This window comes from Hyperoodon ampullatus (assembly GCF_949752795.1).
Source record: "Hyperoodon ampullatus genome assembly, chromosome: 15".
Lineage (NCBI taxonomy): Eukaryota > Metazoa > Chordata > Mammalia > Artiodactyla > Ziphiidae > Hyperoodon > Hyperoodon ampullatus.
The window spans coordinates 11,281,537-11,298,615 of NC_136928.1; the positions used below are offsets into that span (position 1 = coordinate 11,281,537).

The following is a 17,079-nucleotide window of genomic DNA, read 5'->3' on the forward strand; positions in this document are numbered from 1 at the left end:
AACGTGTGGGGCCTCCAGAAGTTTTAACTCTCAAGCTTGTCCACACTGATCCTCCAGCAATTTGTCCATTACATTTTAGGTTTTTCTACCAGTACTGGCTCCAGTGGCAAGCGTAAACTTTGCTCCCGTTAAACTGTGATTCTTGGTGTTCATCCCTCTTTTCAATTTTGGAGGCATCAGTTCTCTGATGAATCTAAGAAAAGTTGTTGATTTTCAGTTTGCTCAGCTTTTTCTTAGTGTGAGCATGGAAGTGATAACCTTCAAGCTCTTTGCATGTCAGAAGCCAGAATTCCCTTAATTAATAGTTCCACACCAGTGACTCATAATTTCAATTTCCAGCCTAGGCTTCTCCTGTGAGCTCCAGAATCATCTGTGCTCCTACCTGAATGTCTGGGGCACCTCAACTCAATGTATTTGAGACCAGATTTATGACACACATGCACCAAATAACAACTGATCTTCTTTCAATTTTCCTCATCTCTGAAACCCTTACCAGCCAGTTTCCCAGGGTACCGACCAAAAACTAATCCTTGATACCTTTCTCCCTTACATCACTATATCCAATGCCTCACCAAGTCTTGTTGATTTTATTGGCTGGGCCAAAAGTTTCGTTCAATTTTCCCCGTAAGATGGCTCTAGTAGCACTTAGTTGTCTTTAACTTCATTTGAAACAATTTTGTTAGATCGTATGTGACAACTGTCATATCAGCATGCATCTAAAAAAAGACATCAAAATTGGTGAATTTTTGTGTAGCCATTTTAATATCAAAGATGGAAGAAAAAAAGCGACATTTTCTGCAAATTATGCTTTATTATTTCAAGAAAGGTAAAAACGCAACCGAAACGTGAAAAAAGATGTGTGCGGTGTATGGAGAAGGTGCTGTGACTGATTGAACATGTCAAAAGTGTTGCCAAGTTTCATGATGGAGATTTCTCCCTGGACGATGCTCCACGGTCGTGTAGACCAGTCGAAGTTGACAGCGGTCAAATCGAGACATTGAGAATGATCAATGTTATATCTTGCGGGAGATAGACAACATACTCAAAATATCCAAATCAAGCGTTGAAAATCATTTGCACCAGCTTGGTTATGTTCGTCGCTTTGATGTTTGGGTTCCACGTAAGTTAAGCGGAAAAAAACCCGTCTTGACTGTATTTCCACCACGAGATTCAACTGAAACGTAATGAAAACGTTCCATTTTTGAAACAAATTGTGACGGGGGATGACAAGTGGATACTGTACAATAATGTGGAATAGAAGTGATCATGGGGCATGTGGGGCAAGTGAAATGAACCACCATCAACCATACCAAAGGCCGGTCTTCATAGAAAGAAGGTCAGATTTACACAGCTAGCTTGGTCCTCCCCCCTAATCAATCTTCGGATTGGAAGCTCTATTATGAGCTCCTTCTAGAAAACCAAACGATTAATTCCAACAAGTACTGCTCCCAATTAGACCAACTGAAAGCAGCACTTAATGAAAAGTGTCCAGAATTAGTCAACAGAAAATGCATAATCTTCCATCAGGATAACGCAAGACTACGTGTTTCTTTGATGACCAAGCAGAAACTGTTACATCTTGACTGGGAAGTTCATCTTCTGTATTCACCAGACATTGCACCTTCGGATTTCCATTTACTTAGGTCTTTACAAAATTCTCTTAATGGAAAATTTTCAATTTCCTGGAAGACTATAAAAGGCACCTGGAACAGTTCTTTGCTCAAAAAGGTAAAAAAGTCATGGAAGATGGAATTATGAAGTTGCCTGTAAAATGGCAGAAGGTAGTGGAACAAAAGGGTGAATATGTGGTTCAATAAAGTTCTTGGTGAAAATGAAAAACGTGTCTTTTGTTTTTACTTAAAAACCGAAAAGGCACTTTTTGGCCCACCCAGTACTTCCCTGATACCTTTCACAAGAATCCATATGTCTTTCTGTATTGTCACGATCGTGGTCCAAGTCCCTTGCTTGAACTGCAATGACATCCTACTCTTGTCCGCTTCACTTCTGAAGACCGCTTACCTCAAACAACCTTTCAAAATGCAAATCTGATTATGTCCCACCATACTGCTCCGTGCACCCACCCAGCCCTGTTCAGCCCCTCCAGCACACTGGGTCCTCTTGGCCGCAGAGACTTTGTGAGTTCTGCTCCCTCTGTCTGGAATGAGCTTTCCTTCCTCTCACCTGGTCCACTCCTGCCCACTTTCTCAGATCTCCATTCAAGCCTCATGCCCTCAGGAAAACCTTTCCTGGTGCCCCAGGCTCGATTACTGTCCTTCCTTTTATGCTCGCAGAACTCCACCCTGCCCCTTCCCAGCACTCAGGCCACTTTGTAATTACATATTCATTAGCAAGATTATTTCCTCTCCCACTAGACTATGAAATCCAAGAGAGAAGGGAACAAGTCTATTATACTCACCATTGTATCTCCAGCCCACGGCACAGGGCTTGGCACAAAATAACTGCTAAGAAGTATTTATTAAATGACTAAATTAAATCTCACATCCACATTCTGATACCTCTCAGATTTACACAGCTAGCCTGGTCCTCCCCGCTAATCAATCTAGACTCCAGCTCCTGCTGGAAAGTTCCTCCTGGGGGACTCTCAGACAGTCCTCTTCTGGAGTGTCCTGATCTGGTGAATGGCACCACCTTTCACCCCACGACCTCGGGCAGAACCCCAATGTCATCTTGGAGTCCTCCTTCTCCCTCGACCAGCAGTTTCCGGAAATCACAAAGTCTGACCCTTCCTATATCCTACATGTCCCTCAAACCTCCCATTGTTTTCTTCCTCATTATCCCAACCCTATTCCCATCACTTCTTGCTTGCTACAGTAGCTTCCAGAGAGGTCTGTCTAAGAAGATCTTGTCCTTCCAAAAGATTGTCCACAAAGGAGTCGCTTTGAAATACAAATCTGATTCATTTCTGTTCTCTTCTATTCTGCCCAGTTCTATTCTATTGACGCAGGCTTCCACCCACTCCACTGCCCTGCCTGCCTAAAACTCTGCTGTATGTGACCTGCCTCTGAGGGCAGCTTCTTTCAGTTCCCATAAGAACCATGGCTTCTGGTTTCCAGACCTCCATTCTGCTTCCACAGCCCCCTCCTGCCCACACATCTTCCCTCCCTCCCTTTCCTCTTCACCTCGCCAGCTCCTACTCAGGTCAGGGGTGCGGCCTCTCCCAGAAATTCCCAAAGCACCCCACATTTCTCCCATCAAAGCACTTTGACCCTGCTCTTACCCCTTCTTTGCTTCTCCTCCTCCCCTAGAATGAAAGCACCATCCTTATAGGGACCTTGATTTACCCAGGTCTCTGAGTAGGTATAGAAAGTGGTTAGTAAAAATTGCTGAGCAAATGAAGGGTCTTTACACCTGGGAGCATCAGGGTGAATTGTGAGGCTGCCCTTTTGGAGGAATCTGAGCATGTAAGATGCTGGAAAGGAGGATCATGGCCTCACAAGTGCCAGCCCCACTGTTACTTCGGCAATGGCAATAATCCTATTATTAAGATGTGTATGTTCTCCGTAGTTCCTGAATCAAGAAATTGGAAACAGCAGGACATCCGGCACACAGCCTGGAAAGGCAGTAGAAGGGGCTGGGGTTCTGTGGCTGACACTGCAACGCTGTGTGGCAGCCATCATCGGCTGCCCGGAAGTTAATCCCATTGAAGGAAGGTTTTTTAAAATCTTTGCTGAAGCAGCAATTCCTTGGCACTTACCACCAGTACGCAATACGCAAAGAAAGGTGCAGTGTAACAACTGCTACGGGTGTTTTTTTTTTTTTTTTTCCTTTCCCAGACCTAGTAAAGGGGGAGAACTTGAAAGTCTTCTAGCTGAAATGAGTGCTGGGAGGCAGCTGATGGGTTGATGATCAAAGACTCCAGGTGTTTGGCTGAGACTTACGTCTCCAGGAGAACACAGGGGAGGTATGAACGCAGAAAGGGGGAAGTGATGTGTTGGAGAGGGGGACGGCTGAGTGCTAAATCCAGGCTAAACATAGCAAAAATTCCTGGGGTTTTGCCCACTTAAGACTGGAGGAGAAAGAGAAATTTTCTACTGTATGGACTAAGTGGTGCCACAGGCGGGCAAATGAGGTGTATCATCAATGAAAGTCTTGTGGAAAGGGATGCTCTGTGCCTCAGTTTCCCCACAGAGGGAGGGGGGAAATGTACTTTTCTTTTCAGATCAATAAGATAATTATTTCACTTTAAAATAGGAGGAGGGACTTCCTTGGTGGTCCAGTGGTTGACTCCACGCTTCCACTGCAGGGGGCTTGGGTTCGATCCCTGGGGAACTAAGATTCCGCATGCCACGTGGCACGGCCAAAAAATAAAAATAAAAAAAATAAGTAAAATAGGAGGAGACAGACAGGGGTTTAGTTAAGGTGGGAAGAACAATTTATAACGGGCTTCCGAGGGGACTTGATAGAAATGGGAAGGGTTACGATGCTCAAGGGGCAGCTGCTCCGGAGATGGACCTCTGAGTGGAAGCCTGAAAAGATCTGGGGAGGGACCTCCCTGGTGGTCCAGTGGTTAAGATTCCACACCTCCATTGCAGGGGTTCGATCCCTGGTCAGGGAACTAAGATTCTGCATGCTGCGCAGCGCGGCCAAAAAAAAAAAAGAAAGAAAGAAAAAAGATCTGGGGAATTGAGCTCTCATAGTAGAGGGAATAACTGGAAAGACCCTAAAACAGAAGAGTTTGGAATGCTTGAGGGGCTACAGAGCAGTAAGTGTCTGGAGCCAAGTGGACAGGGGGTTACATGAGTAAGGGCGGGAGCTAGTTCACGCAGGGCACAAAAGAACTCTGGAGTTTGCTAGTAATAGAGGTTATCGAAAGGTTCTAAGCAGGAAAGCAGTATCATCATATCTGTTGTTTAAAAGATTACTCTGGGCTCCAAATGGAGAATAAGCTCGTAAAGGTAGGGATGGAGGTAGCGTGCCCAGCAGAGAGTCAGGAGTCGGGGCTGGGAGGCCTCCAGGCGGGAGGTGTGGTGATGGCAGAGGAACCAATGAGAAGTCATGGGCTGCAGACTAATTTTGGATTCTGGAGCCAACAGTCCTCGTTTCGGGCTTGGAGGTGGGGTGCGAGGGAAACAGGAAGCAAAATAAGAGTCAGTAGGTGTTTGGTACATTTACTCAGTGACTCACTCGCTCACTGGAGGCCGTGAATGAGTGAACTTCCCTTTCCTATGAGATCTCCATGGCTCCTGGCAGCCAGCTGTTTGCCAAGATTCCTACTCTGTTTTTTTTGTTTTCTTTTTATAAATTTATTTATTTTTATTTTTGGCTGCGTTGGGTCTTCGTTGCTGTGCGCAGGCTTTCTCTAAGTTGCGGCGAGCGGGGGCTACTCTTCATTGTGGTGCATGGGCTTCTCTTGTTGCGGAGCACAGGCTCTAGGTGCACGTGCTTCAGTAGTTGTGGCACGCGGGCTCAGTAGTTGTGGCGCACGGGCTTAGTTGCTCCGTGGCGTGTGGGATCTTCCCGGACCAGGGCTTGAACCCGTGTCCCCTGCACTGGCAGGTGGATTCTTAACCGCTGCGCCACCAGGGAAGCCCATCCTACTCGGTTTTTGCCTTTCTGTAATATGACGCTCATAATACTCACTCTCCAAGACTGTGGGGCAAACAAATGATGACACTGACCTCAGACCTTCTGAGAAGAAACAAGTGGAGGTTCTGTGAATGGATGCTGAGGCCTTCTGGATGTTACTGTTGGGCAAACACACAGAATCAGTATAAAATAGATGTATTAACCCTCTCAACAGTCCTGTGAAGGAGATACTGCTATTATCCATTTTATCCGGAAGACAGAGGCCCACCCAGGGAGTTTGTACAAAGGGGCCACGGTCGCAGTGCCTGTGGGTCAGCCCAGGTAGGGGCAGTTGGAGGTGAGCAGTGATGTGATAGGGTGAGTTGGCATCATCTTTGGAGCTGAGAGGGAAGAGGTCCTTGTGCTTGGTAATGCCCTGCTGGCTGATCTCAACCTGGGGCAGAGGCATCTCTGCATTGTGGTTTGCTTAATGCCTTTCAAGAGAGTAAACTGGGGAGGAGGAGACCCCAGCATGCTTGCAGCCTCGAACCTCCTTTTGTTTGCTTGTTTGTATTGTTTTGGTTTTTTAGCCGCATCTTGGCTTGCGGGATCTTAGTTCCCTGACCAGGGATCGAAACTGCATCCCCTGCAGTGGAAGCACGGAGTCTTAACCACTGGACAGCCAGGGAAGTCCCTTGAACCTCCTTTGAAGTGCGGTGGAGTTGGGGCCGCGAGTCTTGATGCTGATGTTGGCGTGGCTGGAAAGCGCCCAGGGCTGGAAGGGCAAGGGTGCGGGGGAACTGACTGTAGTCGTGCACCAAGGCCGGAGGCCTTGAAGGAAACTCCCCTTGACCGAGCGACAGAGCTTGACCATGGTTGCTCTGTCCTTCCTGCCAGTCCAGAAGCACCAGGGCTTTGAAGGAGGCCCTGGTATTGTCTCCTCCCAGCAGGAGCACAGGGGAGACACGGGGTGAAGGAGACAGTGGTAGGGCTGCAGCTTCTCAGCCCAGGACAGGGAAATTGCCCGCTGCTCTTCCCAGAGGTGAAGTCATTCTGTCTCCCTTGGAGGAGGCTGGCAGCTGCGTGAGGGAAGCTCAGTCCCTTCCTGTGGATCTTCCCTACCCTGTGTACATCTGTTCTAGGCCCTACCATGCTTGCTAAGGATCTGAGTGGGTCTAGTCATCTTAGTATCCTCAATGCCTAGCACAGGGCCTGATGCCCAAAGGGATTTGCTGAGTCAGTGGATAAATTTCCAAATTTATGTTCAAAGTCCAAGGTTCCAAATCAGCATCTCCAACATCTGGCTTCCCTCGGCCGTTTCAGAGCCTGAGATCTGGGCCTCTGATCTGGCTGCTGGCTGATCCTGTAAAGGAGGACCTATCGAGGAAAAGTGACTTCTCGCTGCTTAGCTTCCTGTATCCTTGAAAAGGAGCCCTGGACACAAGAACCAACCTCAAGGAGTTTACAAATGAAGTGCCTGAAGAGAAGAAGGGAGTGGGTGGCAGGGCAGGAGCCTGGGTTCTAAGCCCAAATCTGCAACCAGCAAGCTGTGTGGCCTTGGGCAAGTCATTTAACCTCTCTGTTTCTCATCTTCAAAATGGAGAGGCATTATAGTAGGTTAAGGACAGGTAGGCTGTGACATCAGCTGGCCTGATTTTGAACCTCAGTTCAACCACTTACCTGCAGCAACCAGTTAGATTTTTGACCTTGGCTTCGTTATACAAACTTCCTGGGTCTCAGTATCCTTATTGGTGAAATGCGTAACAGTATCCACTTCATAGAGTTGCTTTTTTAAATTTAATATATATATTTTAGGACTGTGCTTGGCACCTAATAAGAGAGTTATTATTATTGTAATGTTTACCTTTTTTAAAATGATAAAGGACTGTTCCCCAGGCCTCCCAGGGTTTTGGCGATGATCCCCCAACATCATGAATAAAAAGGTAGGGAGGAATTCAGTAGGTATCAGGTCTTTTTTGACCTTTTTTTGTTTTCAAACCTGACAGGAAATTCCTTCTTCTTCCAGCGGTGCCAGCCACCCAGCCGCAAGCACAGTTGACTGCTTTCCATGACAAAAGGCAAGGCCCCAGGGCCCCAGGTCTCTACCCCAGAAACCAGCAAATCCCTGCCTCAGGAAACCACCACGGATTTCTTTTTCATGAAAAACCTCAAGGTTTTATCTACTAGAGCAGCTCAAGAAGATAAAAAAAGTTAGATCCTGAAGGTTTAGGATCTTTCCAAGTTCTAGGAGGTCTCAGAGAGGCCGAGAAGCACAGGGTGGGAGTTTCCTCTGAATTCAGTGATGTTCCTTCTTCCGGGGTGTGGGGGGTTCATGGGGGCACCAAAGCTTGGCCCATTTTGCCTGGAGAGCCCTGGGGAGCTGGGGGAGGAGTTAGGTGGGCAAAGGTGCACAGTTTTCAAAGCCTCCCCAGCTGCCTTTTCCCAGTAAGCTCAAGAAGATGAAGGATGTAAAAGTATCAAGAAGGAAACCTGAACCCTGCTTATTCGTTTTTCAAATTCTCCTTTACCCCTGTCTTATTCTAAAAGGTACACCAGGTCCTAGAAGGTCGAAAGGCAGCTGCTTTAAGTTGTACGTGTGCCCAAAGGTCCTCAGCCTGGGCTGCAACTTGACACCAGGCCCTAGACTCTGGGAGAACCCCAGAGAAAGAAGGGTGCTAAACTACATGGGGATGGAGGGGGTCGTCTTTTCCTCTGTATTGTCCCGAACAACGGAAAGTGAAATCTAGCTCAGGTCCAGAATTCCTGACCTGGTTCCCAGGCAGAAAATGTCACAGGTGCAGGAAACGGGTGTCAATTGGAGTGCCAGTGCAGACTTTGACCTGGAAACATCACAGGCACAGGCAGCTTCGTCTCTTTCCCTTTAATCCCAGGCCCAGCGGGAGGCAGTTCCCGGATGGAGACCTGCCCTGGGCACAGCTTCTTTGGTCCCCGGCTCAGCTCAGGGACTGAGCCACCCTGCTGCCCTTTGCGGTTGTTTGGGAGATCAGAAGTGGATTCTCCTCTTCGCCTTTGTTCTCATAAATGCCATCATTCTGGCATTTCATAGCTATCAAACACCCAGATCTAGATGCTTCCAAATACAGGTTAATCACATTCTTTTAATGTATCTTTCTTTCCAAGAAATCCTTAAGTCTGTTCTCTGCACCACCATCCCTATCAAATAATAATAACCCAGATAGTTTAATTTTGTTTGGTCAGAATTATTTCCAGCCGAGGTCTCTATTAATAGAAATAGACGCCAAGAAGGAAGCTACCATAAGCATCTATAACAAGCAACTAAAATATGGCGAGTCTACCTCCAATGCGACTGGCAAACAGGTAGATCTCAGTTCTGAGAAATGCCACAGCCGTCGGGCTGCTTCTGCTCACAACTCATTGAAGAGAAAAGCCGTTTCATAGGACAGAAACTGTCCTGTACCAGAGCCCAGAGGCCTCATTCATTCAGGGCTCCTCTGCTAGCCCTAGAGCCTAGGACTTTGTGTGGGGTAGTGAGGGGGCTCCATTTCCTCACTGGCAAATTGTGGGTGTTGGTCTAGATCAGTGGTTCTCAACCAGGTCTAATTTTGCCCCCCAGGGGACATTTGTCAATGTCTGGAGAAACTTTTGGTTGTCACACATGGCCAGGTTCTGGGGTGGGGGTGGGGGCGGGGAGGAGGGGGAGTGCTTCTGGTATCTAATGGGTAGAGACTAGAGATGCTACTAAACATTCTGTGATGTACAGGGCAACCTCTACCATGGGCTATCCCTCTCCAAATATCTATAGTGCTGATGAAACCCTAGGCTAGAAACCTTATCTTTCAGGTTTCTTCTAGCTGGGGTCAAGTTCAAGTTTCCTAGCAATTTCCTTGGAAACGATGGGCTGCCCATGGCCCCCTTGAAGACCACAACACCCAAAGCCAGAGCTCCCCCTGAGGACTGCTGCCAGCTGGTGGGGCCTTACAGCCCCATTTCTTTCTGGAACACAAATTGTCTGGTGCACTGAAACTTAGTTTAATCTAAATGACAGAACCGTTACTCTGTTAAAAATAAATAAAATGCTCATATGCCTAGAGATCCTCCAGAACTGTTTCAGTCCAACCCTTTAGGATGTGTGTAGGTGGAACAAATCCAATTAAAAAAAAAAAAATCAGTCGCTCGCTCTCTCAACACACAAAAATCCCTGTAGCAGCCCCCATGCCCTGCCACTTATAGCTCTATTCCTTTAGGAGAAAGAAGTTAAAGACAGAAAAACAGTAATGCCTAAAAAGTAGCCATAAGTCATCCCACTTAAAGTTTATTTCATGTGATTTCCAGCTTGCAGTGTGCTTTTTTGGGGAAAAAAAATTTTGTCCCAGTTCACATTATAAATTAATTTACAAATATAGAATTGTGTTGTTAGAAACAGTATTTATAAAAGTCCATACAATTTTTCACATAGAAAAATATCCATAGAAAGTGTTTTTTTGTACACACAATATGGCGGTAGGTAGTCTCTTTGGTTGTCTTCCTGCATAATATTTACAAAGTAATGGTGATGTTATTTATACTGCAATAGACTAGTTTAAAAAAATAATTTTCTGTATGTATATTTCAAAATTCAAATTTAACAGTAACGCTGTGAGAGTCTCAAAACAGAATACACAGGGAAAAGTTAAAAATTTTTTACAATGAATTTGTGTTCCTTTTTCTAAAAAAATTAAAATCCCAAACCAGCAACGCTCCCATCAAAGACCAAACAACATGGTACAAAAACAATTCATACGACATTATCTTCATCTTAATACATCGCTATGCCAATAAAATCACCAACTATCTGCATGTTAATTCACACTTTTTGGATAAGTTCAAACAGTGGCTGCCTGTCTGCCATGTACAGACATTCTGTTGGGCACCGGGAGGGTGACCATAAAAAACTATTCAAAGGAAGATACCTCTTGAGAAGTAGAAGGGAATGTTAAAAATAAATTACATAAAAAAAATTTTTTGACCACAAATGTCTTATTTTTAAAACTTATAAAAATTCCATTTAAAAACTACTTTTAATAAAATTCAAAAACTTTGTTTCAACGATGAAAAATCCAGGACAAATGCTAAAAGGGATAGGATGCCAATTAATTAGGATGGTCACCCCAAACCTCAGAAGTATGGCAGCAGAAGTAAGGCAGAGCTGGTGTCCATCCTCGCTGCTCAGAATGTCTCAAGTGTTACTGATTTCAACCAGAATCTTTGGTCAGATGAAACCTAGCTCATTCCTACTCTTTAGACACCATGTCTGCCTATGCATGTTGGTGCCTTTGTTTTTCAGGAACTAGAACACACTAGAACACAAAGCTTACAAGCACTGACTCTGGAGCCAGACCGCCTTAAAACTGGATCCTGGTGAGAGTTCCCTGGTGGCCTAGTGGTTAGGATTTGGCACTTTCACTGCCGTGGCCTGGGTTCAATCCCTGGTCGGAGAACAGAGGTACCGCAAGCCACACAGCAAGGCCAAAAAACAACAACAACAAAACAAAACAAAACAAAACAAAACCCTAAAAAACAAAACACACACACACACACACACACACACACACACACACACCTGCTAAAACTGGATCCTGGGTCCATGACTTACTATCCATATGGCCTTGGGCAAGTTAACTAAGTTCTTGGCAGTTCACTGCCCTCATACAGAAAATGAGGGGGAGTAACAATACCTCTCTCCCAAGGTTGTTGTGAGGATTAAATGAGCTAATATATGTCAAGTATCTAGAACAGTGCCTGGCACACAGGCTGGGGCGGTCCTATTGCTATTAGTATCTGCCATGTACCTGACACCGAGCATAAACAGAGGTGATTTGTGAGCTGCGTAGAGCTCAAGGATTTGTGGCGCTTCCTAGCACAGTATTCAAAAAACTCTCAATAGCCACAAAGAAGACAAATGGAGGTTTCCTATAAAAATCCAGGTCTCTGGGCTTCCCTGGTGACGCAGTGGTTGGGAATCTGCCTGCCAATGCAGGGGACGCAGGTTCGGGCCCTGGTCCGGGAGGATCCCACATGCCATGGAGCAACTAAGCCCATGCTCCACAACTGCCGAGCCTGTGCTCTAGAGCCCGCGAGCCGCAACTACTGAGCCCACGAGCCACAACTACTGAAGCCCGCGCACCTAAAGCCTGTGCTCCGCAATGAGAAGCCCGCGCACTGCAATGAAGAGTAGCCCCCGCTCGCCGCAACTAGAGAAAGCCTGCGTGAAGTAATGAAGCCCCAACGCAGCTAAAAATAAAAATAAATAAATTTATTTTTTAAAAATTTAAAAAAAACCCCAGGTGTCTGACTTTTCTAGAAAAATCAGAATGCTGTCAAGCAGGAGATAACCAGCTGCCCACAGCAGCCTTCAGCTCGAAGGTCCCAACCACTCCCAACTGCTTCCAGTGCCAACTGTTATATTTTTCCGACCCAATAAGTTAATTCACTTGTTTTTGTAGCCGGCCCCTGGACCCATTTGAGCTTGTGACCCTGACATACAGTGATGAACAAACACACATGGTCCATGCCCTCACAGGGCTCACGGGTATGATCCCAGAACAGAGTGAGCTGGATTTCTCTCCAGAGAAACCTGTCAAAGTTTGCCGGGTTGTAGAAAGAGTTACCTACTGCATCCACGCTACTCCAAGTGTGGTCAGTGGACGGCAAGCTCAGCCGGGAGCTTCGGAGAAATGCGGAGTCTCAGTTCTTGCCCCAGACCTCCTGCCTTGGAATCTGCATTTTCCACAAGATTTCAGGTGTCCATAGTCAAGTCTGGGCAGCGGGGGGTCTATACCTCGGAGCCCTCCCGGGGGTAGATGAGGCTGTTGACCATGCTGAAGTTGTAGAAAGGGGTGCTGAAGGGGCTGCTTGGTCCCCCGCTGGTGCTGGCAGGGAAGGCGCTGTAGTAGGAAGATCTCTGGCTGCTACCGTTCCTGGTGCTGTGACTCAGCTGCAAGGTGTCTGGCGAGGCCTCCGGGACGGAGGTGGGGGGGAACGCGCCGCCCGAGGGCACCTGGGTCCCCTGGATCCCTAGGGGGCGGCCGCCTGGGAGCACTCGCTGGGTGCTCCCACTGCTGTTGACACTTAGCGTGCTGAGGCTACTGAAGAAGCTGTTCAGGCAAGGGGTGGAGGAGAGCACGGACCCTCCTGGGGAGGAGGCGGTACTCTTGGTGCCCTCGGGAGGCTCTGGGGACTGAGAGGGCCTCAGCAACGCCGGGGAGCTGTCTCCTTCCGGCTTCCCACCCACTCCAGACACCAGTCCCGGGGAGAGCCCTTCCTCTGATTTCGAGGTCCCCACGGCCACCGTAGGGGTGCTGCTGGCTTCCGAGCGGCGCTTTCGCTTCCGACGGAAGTTCCCGTTGTCAAACATTTTCTCACAGTTTGGATCCAGGGTCCAGTAATTACCTTTCCCTACGGAGAATGAGAAAGAAAGCTGAGTTAGGGCAGGACGCGGTTCAGGCTCCTGTACTCAGCTTCACATGCGATAGGGGGCTGGTGGGCAGGCTCTCGTGAAAAGTCCGACAGAGATGCTCAAACCACTCTGCTGTTTAAATGCATCCTTTTGTGGGAGATGGAACTAACTGAGCCTCATTTATCTATAGAGATAAGAACAGTACACCTCACAGGTTGGCTGTGAGGGTTAAATGATAGATCTCCGCAAAGTAGCCACACCATAGTGAGTGAGTGAAGAAACAGCATCTGTTATCACTTGCTGAAAGGGTGCAATACTTGCCCCCCCAAAATATACTCCACCGGAAAAAGGCAACCTCCAATACCCAACCCTGTGCCTTGCTGAACAAAATCAGGTTATTACTGGGGAATTGACTGGTTTAACAACGCCTTGGATGGCATATATTTGGAGTACAAGGAAGCTCCACACCCCTTCCTTGCCTAGGGCAGGAGGCACCCCTGCATCTCTTCCAAGCTCTTCCTCCACCCGGCCAATCTCAGAGATCAGGGCCCCATTTAATGCAATGCTAGTCTTCTGCTTAGAAAATTTCCCTCGCTTTTGAGCACAGTGGAAGTAAAAAAGATCTATCGTCTTGGAGAATTTTATCTCCCAACAGCTTTTTTCACTTCTGGTAAAAAGAATCTTTGGCATTTGCAAATACTGTAAAGCGCTTATCCTGTAGGGAGTTCTCTGCATGGATAACTCCAGTTACTCCTCACAGCTCTTTGGAGACAGGCAGTATTAGGGCCTCCATTTTTCAGATGGGGAAACTGAGGTGCAGATTGGTTAGCAACCTGCCGTCTTTCCAGTTAGCAACGGTAGGGCCAGGATTTAAGCAGGCTGGCTCTAGACTCAGCTTTCTTAACTACTAGCACACTCTCCCCCATATCCATTACCTCCACCTACACATTTTCTGCAAGTAGTTGCAGAAAAAAACTTATTCACATATCTACCATCTAAATAACAATACCTGCATCTATCAGGATATTTATACTGTGTCACCTTGGTACCAAAAGCTTTTTCTTTTCTTTTCTTTTTTTTTTTTTTTTTTGGCCACGCCGCGCGGCATGCTGGTTTTGAGTTCCCTGGATCAGGGATCAAACCTGTGCCCCTGCAGTGGAAGCTCGGAGTCTTAACCACTGGCCCTCCAGGGAAGTTCCTGGTACCAAAAGCTTTGATAAGACACTGGCTAGAGATCCTCAACCTTTTTAGAAAGTCGAGTATACATGACAATTGACATGATCATCTCAGGTGATTTAGAAGCCAAATCTGGAAGGTGTATCTTCTAGAACTGCATGCTCTTTCCAGTACAGTAACCACTAGCCAAACGTGGCTGCTGAGCGCTTGAAAAGTGGCTAGTCCCAAGTGAGATGTGGTGTAAAACACACACATAGGATTTTGAAGACTTGGTACCGAAAGAATAATGGAATGTAGCTCACTGATAATTTTTTATATGTGTTATATGTTAAAATTAAAAAACATTTTCACCAGCTTCTTTTCACTTTTTTCACGTGGCGACAAGACAATTCACAACCACGTGTGGGTTGTACTGTGTTTCAATTGGAAAGCACTGCTCTAGAAGGACTTTAGGTACAAATACTCCAGAGCATTCACATAATTTACACAAAATCCTGGATCTCCGTAGAGGGCAACTGAAACAGTTTTCTCTTCCCTTTTTCCTATCACGACTCTCCCCTCACACCCTAGTTCTGGGCTCCGTCTGAAAACCTCAGGTAAGATTCTGTTTCTCTCATTTTTGAGCTTTTCTCCACCTCACTCCTCAGGTAAGAGGGAAACCACTAACACGCCATGGTAACCCAGCCCTCCTCACCCCCGGGGTTAGATCCGAACGAAGCAAACTTGGGGTTTTCATGTTTACATTTCTAAATACATAAGGTTCCCAGACTACAATCTGCAGGACCCAGCTCAAGCTCCCTGACCCCTCGACCCCCGTTCTCCCGATGCCCGTGCCGCCATCCTCGAATCATCTCCTAAGGTAGGGACAGTACGTGTCCCACGAAGGGCACCGTGAGTCTCTCTGGAACCCGAGGCAGGAGGAAGTACATCTACGGACAGCGTGTTCCAACTCCCGGTCTCTCCCCACCTCTCTCGTGAAATGTAATGGGATTCGCAGCTCATCTGAATCTTTACAGCCATCCCTTATCTGAGAGCCCACCCATGTGCTTATTCCTAATCCACCTCCCTGCAACTCGACCGGCCCTCCCAACGGCCTGAGGAACATCACCCAGGGGCGGCTCTCTGCTTGAGGATTCAGGTTCTATACCTTTAACCCTAGCTGGCCAGTCTCTGCGTATGTGTGTGAGTTGGGGGAGGGGGGAAGGGGGGTAAGGGACCGGCCGGGAAGCACCTGTCCGCCCTCACCTGGGTCGTCCTCGTCGCGGGGCACCTTCTTGAAGCAGTCGTTGAGCGACAGGTTGTGGCGGATGGAGTTCTGCCAGCCGGCCTTGCTGCGCTGGTAGAAGGGGAAGCTGTCCGCCACGAACTGGTAGATATGGCTGAGCGTGAGCTTGCGCTCGGGCGCGCTCTGGATGGCCATGGCGATGAGCGCCGAGTAGGAGTAGGGCGGCCGCACCATCTTCATCAGGTCCTCGCGGCTGGCCATGGACAGCCAGCTCAGCTCCCCGGGCGCCGCGGGCCCGGCGGGCGAGGCGGGCGCTGCGGCCGCGGGCTGCGCGAAGGGCCGCTGCGCGCAGGCGAAGGTGCCGGCGGCGGTCGGCGGCTGCAGGAAGGGCCCCGGCGCGCCCCCGGGGGGCGGCGGCGGCGGTGGCGGCGGCGGCGGGGCGCCCAGGTACGCGGCGGCGGCAGGGGGACCGCCCACGGCCGGCCCGTTGAGCCACAGGTAGGGGTTGGCGGCTGCGGCCGGCGGCGCGGCATAGTCGGCCAGACCGTAGGGCGCCCGGGCGGCCGGGGGGGCGCCCGGGGCGGCGGCAGCCGGGGACAGGCCGGGCTGCGAGTACACGCCGAAGTTGTCGCCGCAGTAGAGAGCCATGTCGGCGACCGTCGGCGGGTGCGGCGCGGCGGCGGCGGCGAGGGGCGAGCGGGGCTGATCTCGCCGCTCGGGCGAGAGCATCCCTTTGGGGGCCAACCCTGCGGCCCCGCCTCGGCCCTGGCTGGGCGGCCGGTGTTCTGGGCGGGGGAGGGTACGCGCGGAGCGCCGACAGGCCGGCTTCTTATAACCGTCGGCGGCGCGGCTCCTCCCGGACAGGTCCCGGGGCTGGGCGGCGGCCCGCGGGCCGCGGCTCTCCACGCCCCCGCCACGCCCCACCTGCCCGCGCGTCCCGGCCGAGCGCGCGGAAACCTCGCGCCGCCCGCCGCGCCCGCCCCGCCCCTGCAGCCCCTCCTCGCCGGGCCAGGGGAGCCCCGGGGGCCAGGGGAGCCGGGGGAGGCTGGCGCCTGCAGGATTCAAGCGAACCGCTCCCCGTTCCTAACCACCGTGTCCTCAGCACAATAACGAAATAAAATAACGAATATCAAAACAAAGAGAAGATCACCGAGACGGTACTACTGTTTTCTAAAAAGTCTGTAAGTTAACTCTGGGTGGCCGCTCAGGCCACCTGCTTAGCCCCCTTTGGTATTTCGACCTGGAGCTACACCTTTTGTCATCGAGTTGCCGGATTCACGTCCGGTCTCGACCGATCGGCTCACAGTCGAAAATAATAGACGTGATTTACAAGTCTTTGGGGGTATACGAAAGATATCCCTTCTCCTGGGGAATTCTTTGAAGGGAGGGACTGAAATCGGTTTTTAATTTCTCTAACCACGTCTCTAAACATAACGATAGGTTCGTTCACATTTGGGAAACGTGTTCATTTAGGTCAGGTTTGCGCAGTCTTTTGCCGTGATGTGTTGTCTTTCAAAACAGAAGGGTGAACGTTTTCAAAGACATTGAAATAAGGGGGTTCGGAATTAGCATTTTAAAGCCAACTGTAATTTAAACTGTGCAAGAAGCGCTCATTTACAAAAACGGTCTTCACGAATTACGGTAGAAGACTTGCCCTCTACTTTTGTTAGTTTTCAAATGCGGCTCCTGCCTGGAAAAACAAACAAAACCAGTGAAGTACTGTGTGGACCCCACG

At 48.9% G+C, this 17,079-nt stretch overlaps 1 protein-coding gene across 1 annotated transcript; it reads right to left on the minus strand.

Annotated features, from left to right (window-relative positions):
• Positions 1-12,319: 12,319 nt before the first annotated feature.
• Positions 12,320-16,073, minus strand: FOXI3 (forkhead box I3; the record flags this gene model as incomplete). Its single annotated transcript, XM_079720491.1, has 2 exons — positions 12,320-12,942; positions 15,365-16,073. The coding sequence occupies 2 exons, from the start codon at positions 16,071-16,073 to the stop codon at positions 12,320-12,322; spliced, it is 1,332 nt and encodes a 443-aa protein (XP_079576617.1).
• Positions 16,074-17,079: the final 1,006 nt, after the last annotated feature.